General features: G+C 56.4%; 1 protein-coding gene across 1 annotated transcript; it reads right to left on the bottom strand.

Moving 5' to 3' along the window:
• Nucleotides 1–420: 420 nt before the first annotated feature.
• On the bottom strand, nt 421–3647 carry LOC113206027 (uncharacterized). The gene is made up of 8 exons (XM_026421903.2): nt 3477–3647; nt 3195–3359; nt 2655–2929; nt 1774–2002; nt 1577–1677; nt 1304–1496; nt 848–1166; nt 421–743 (listed from the first exon to the last, which is right to left on the bottom strand). The coding sequence occupies exons 2-8, from the start codon at nt 3270–3272 to the stop codon at nt 475–477; spliced, it is 1464 nt and encodes a 487-aa protein (XP_026277688.1). The 5' UTR covers nt 3273–3359; nt 3477–3647; the 3' UTR covers nt 421–474.
• Nucleotides 3648–4949: the final 1302 nt, after the last annotated feature.

Raw genomic sequence — 4949 nt, 5'->3', positions numbered from 1 at the left:
TCTTTCGGTCGGGCTCTTGCCGATGCGAGCCGATCCATTTCCTCTCGTTTTTGGCCCCGGATGCGACTCGTATACCTGTGCGTAGCATGTGCGTTGCCTCGACGCCCACCTCTGGCGTGGCGAGGCGTAGCGCGGTGCTGCCTGATGTCAGGGGTGCATCATCGGTGGCGCTATGGCAGATATCAGGCTGTAGTGCTCGCAGGAAAACGATCAGGAGAAGCGGGCAGTGTGGGTCAAGCGGAAAGCGGAGAAGAGCGGGGCAAGCCAGCGCGGTGACACCGTCAAGCGGCGCAAGTGTCGTAAATCCGCCACAAGACACGATCACGATGGGCCGAGAGAAAAAGAGGTGGGGGCGGTACAGGAAAAAGCGGAGCTCTTAGTTTAAGGTGCATGTGCATGTAATGAAGAAACAAGCGCTGATTAAGAGCCGTGCTCTTTGAAATAATAATTTTATTTCAGTTTCATGCTAATCAATCAAACTTGAATACGTGTCATTGTTGTGACCTTTATTTCGCGGAGGTAATTTACCGAGCGGATGGTGGAAACAGCCTCGGCGCACAGCGGACATTCGGCCTCGGCCACGGTGGAGTGTCTGTAGAGAATAGTGCAATAGCGTTCATGCTGCTCGGGCCAGTAGTTGTCGACACCGGCGCAATACGGTAGCAAGACACAGTGCAGCGACCGGGGCGCTCGCCCCACCAGGCTCTTGACCGCTGGGACCAGCTCCGCGACTCTCGGACAGACTGCGGGCACACATCTTAAATGTCAAAACTCTGCGCCCCACGTGGTACACATCAGATGTGACCAACGTGCAACTGCACGAGAATCAGGCAGTGGAGTGTCTCACCTTCTTTAATTTTAGAACAGCGTTCTTCTTGGAAGTTCTTAAAAATAAGTAGCTCAAGAGCGGGGATGGTGGTGGGAGCCATGTTACAGAGCATTTCGAGTGACTTTCTACCATGGCAACGGTGAAGGGTGAGCGAGTGCAACCGGGGCAGGCCTGCGAGCGTCCTCTGCAGGTCAGCCTTGGAGGAGATGTCCCCCAGAGTGAGGTGCCGGAGGCCGGCAAGTCTGCCCTCCCCGAGGACACGCAGCATTCTTAGGGTGGCACCCTGCAGTTCAAGGCGTTCGAGTGGGCCCGACCAGGACTTAAACAATCTGGCCATCTGAGGACAAGAAATGGGTGGTTGGGCTCGAGGTTTGGGAGTTGGCCACTGCCGTGTAAGAAATCAAAATCGACGCGATATCGAATCGAAATCGCATCACTACAAAAAAATCACATCTCACAAGGTTCTTGCCGTACCTCTGCAATGCGTTCGTCGCAGTGAACAATGAGCTCCTTCAGGTGCGGTTGGAACCGCCGCACGCGCTCAGCCGCGCCTTCGCCTGTTTCCAACTTCAAACGCTGGAGGTTGCCGTTGCCGGGACGTGCGTCCAACACGTCCAACAGCGGGAGCATTTCTGAACCGCCCAGCCACACAGACCGCAGCTGTCCTCTGCAAGCAAGTTGAGGGTTCAAAAACGGGCAAAATTGGTAAGTGCATGCATGCGAAAAGTGAAAGTGAAGGGGGACCACCTGTGTGCCTGCAGCAGCGAGCCGAAAGCATCGAGTGTGGACTGGATGTCGTCATGGTTCAGTTCAAAAATAACGGTGTGCAGTCTCGGCAACACCACATCCTGCAAATAGGGACGTGTATCACGGGTACAGTAGGTTAGAGGTTTGTCCCCTCCCTACCCCCTTTCCCCTTGGTCTTACAGCGCCCACGTTCTCACCTGCGGCCAACAAGGCCTTCCTCTTAGCTCCGGGCTATCACCCTCACAATCTATGCACAACAACTCTATGCGCGTGGCGTACTGCAGGTTGAAGTAGAGCATGTTTAGATCAGGCCCGGAGTAAGATAGTTGTTTCACCCGCGGGGTGAACTCCCGTATAAGACAGGCTAACAATACATTCTCGCTGGTGCGCACCTCCAAGGTGGAGACGATCGCCGCCGAACGTTCACTGCAGGTAGAGGAGCAAAAGCGATTAGGTGCAATGTACAGGTGGCTGATTCACGCCGCGCACTTTTGTAGTATGCAACCCGTCCTCACGGCTCCATCCGGGCTTGCATACCCTCCAGGCGCAGGGGACCGGCTCCAATCGCCAACGCGTCGCTCCACCACTGCCACCACTGATGTTGCAGCCAACGCCCAGAGGCGTTACAAAGGGGTTGTTCGCTGATTCGCGCGGGTTCCCGCAAGTCCGCGGGGGTAACTCGCGGGTCCGCGCCGCGGAGGTGACTCGCGGACCGCGAGCTACTCCCGTGGCAGGACCTGCAGACGCAAGTTACCCCGTGGCAGGATCCGTGGACCGCGTTCTACCCCCGCGCACCCGCGAGTCACCCCGGCGGACCCGCGCGATACCCCTGCGGACTCGCGGGGGAACCCCACGAAACAGCGAACAACCCCTTTGTACGCCTCTGGGCATTGGCTGCAACATAAGCTCGAACATCAGTGATGGAGCGACGCATGGGCGCTTGAAGCCGGTCCCCTGCGCCTGGTAATCAGTCCCGGGTAGAGCCGTGCGGGCGGGTTGCACAGTACAAAAGTGTGCGGCGTAAATCAGCCACCTGGTATACATGCAGAACGGTTACCATGCGGCTCGTCCACGGTACCTCTCATAGCTTTCAAAGCACCGTGCATACGCATCACAATTCACATCATCACAAGACAACTTGTCCACACGCGGCGCGACTCGCAGCAGGTCCCAGAGACCCCGGGCGGGTACGCCGGGTACGCGGGGGGCAAGCTCCTTTCCCCGCCACAGAGTCCAGTGCGCTCTGGCCAGCGCGCCCAGTCGGCAGCACGCCGTCCCCGCGGCGGCCAGGTCCGTCATCGGTAGGAAGGAGAGCACCCGCAACAGGGGCAGATCCGGCAGCGACAGCAGCGTCTGCCAACAGCGCCGTGTGAATCTCGGTGAGATGAGTGTATTTCCTATGACGGAGGAAGAAGAATAGCGGGTAGAACATACAGGTTCCAGATTGGCCGAGGGCTTTACTCTCCACAATGGTGACGCCGAGGCAGGGAAGCACTCGACGAATCGGGAACGTTTATGTTCAACCGCATTCTACCCGCCATTTTTCTTCCTCCGTTAGCCGAAATACACTCGCGACCCAAAATATAACCGTGTGGGCAAAGCTAACTTTTATACATACCAGTTTCTCCGGTTCATTATTGAGATGTGGACAATCTATCGCCTTGTCTCTTCGAGCACGTTTTGGTTGAGAAGGCATTGCGTCTTCAGATTTCCCTCGAACGCGGAGTGGATTGGCAGCAGGTCTAAATTTACGAAACAACAGATAACCCTGCCTCGGCCTCAACTGGAACAAAAACAGGCGCGGGTCTGCAGTGAAACCATAACCTCACCTTAAGTCTCCAATCTTCGACGAGAGAAATCTTGCGCCTGTCAGTCACTTTGCATGCATCGGACTACGTACCTGAAACAGTCTCGCGAGCTAAATTATATCCTGAGGTTGAGTAAAAACCGATAAAAACAGTATCCTTCCAAACTGTTATCATGAACAGTAACTAAACTAACCAACCAAAGCACAAAAGCTTTGCAAAGCGACGCACTTGGCAGGGCAAGGAGGGGCAGAGGGCAGAGCTCACCGACCCTGCGCGACCCACCACCAGAGTTCGCAGCGATCACTCAGGTGGGGGTTGGGGTGTACCGACTCATGCGTGTTAATCTTTTGGAAAGCGCTCTTTCAGGATGTCGTTAGAGATGGAGCCGAAACACCTTCTGTCACCCCCGTCTCATTTACTGTTTTAAATTATCCAAGAGTCAGCTCGCTCTTTGCCCGGCGAGCAGGGTGTCGTCGGGTGCCCCGCGTATGTCGCTACTTCCCGACCATGCCGCCGGCGCAAGGCTCCTCGGCTCCCCCATGCAGATTGTTACCATGCAGACTTTGGCCTGTGCGAGCTCTGTGGCTAAACTTTGGTCGTTGGTCGTGGCGCGCCGGGCCGGGGGCGGGACCGCGGGGGTGGCACCAGGGCGGCGCTTGTGGAACTAGTCTACTCCAGTAGTTTACTTACAAGGGCGCTTCTGCTCCGGGGCGCCAGGCGCCTGCCGGTGTAGCACGGGAGGGTGGAGTGGGAAGCCGAGCATACCGTGCAGCACATACCCTCCCCGCATCGCACGGGGCGCTGAGCTGACCCTGCCACAGGCGCGTGAGAGGGGTCTAGCACCCGTCTGTCGTCTAGTGAGTCGCCTGTGTGATAGGCAATTTACTAAACAAAGTGCCCTGTATGTAAGTAACCCACGGTGCATTGCATCGACTGCTAACCAGGCCTTTAATTTATACGCCCCTCGCTCCAAAAATATTTTTTCCATCTCTGTTCTTTTTCCTAGAAATGTTCAATCGCGGCTAAATCAACAACTCTCACTACTTATCTTTCGGGTTCAACCAGTTCCCGCGGTTCCACTGCTCTTCCTTCGGTCGGGCCGTTGCTGATGCGAGCCGATCCATTTCCTTTCGTTTTCAGCTCGAGGTGCGATTCGTATACTTGTGCGTGGCCTCGACGCCCACCCCTGGCGTGGCGAGGCGTAGCGCGGTGCTGCCTGATGTGAGGGGCGTATCATCGCCGGCGCTATGGCAGATATCAGGCTTTACTGCTCGCAGTAAAACGATCAGGAGGAGCGGGCAATGTGGAGCAAGCGGAAAGCGGAGACGAGCGAGGCAAGCAAGCCAGCGCGGGGACACCGCTAAGCGGCGCAAGTGTCGTAAATCCGCAGGACACGATGGCCCGAGAGAAAAAGAGGAAAGGGGGGGGGGCTATGGGGCGTGCGGTATAGGAAAAGCGAGCTCGGAATGGATTAACTGCCTCCCCAGAAGGTGTCTTCTTTCTCTCAAAACTTCGGTCGTTTCTACAGACTCCCCCCCCCCTTTCCCACGATATTGTAGCTATCT

This window comes from Frankliniella occidentalis, unplaced genomic scaffold (assembly GCF_000697945.3).
Source record: "Frankliniella occidentalis isolate FOCC.00 unplaced genomic scaffold, Focc_3.1 Scaffold2844, whole genome shotgun sequence".
NCBI classification, from domain to species: Eukaryota; Metazoa; Arthropoda; class Insecta; order Thysanoptera; family Thripidae; genus Frankliniella; species Frankliniella occidentalis.
Note: the sequence above shows the minus strand (reverse complement) of the source record. Positions and strands in the feature narration are given on the sequence as shown.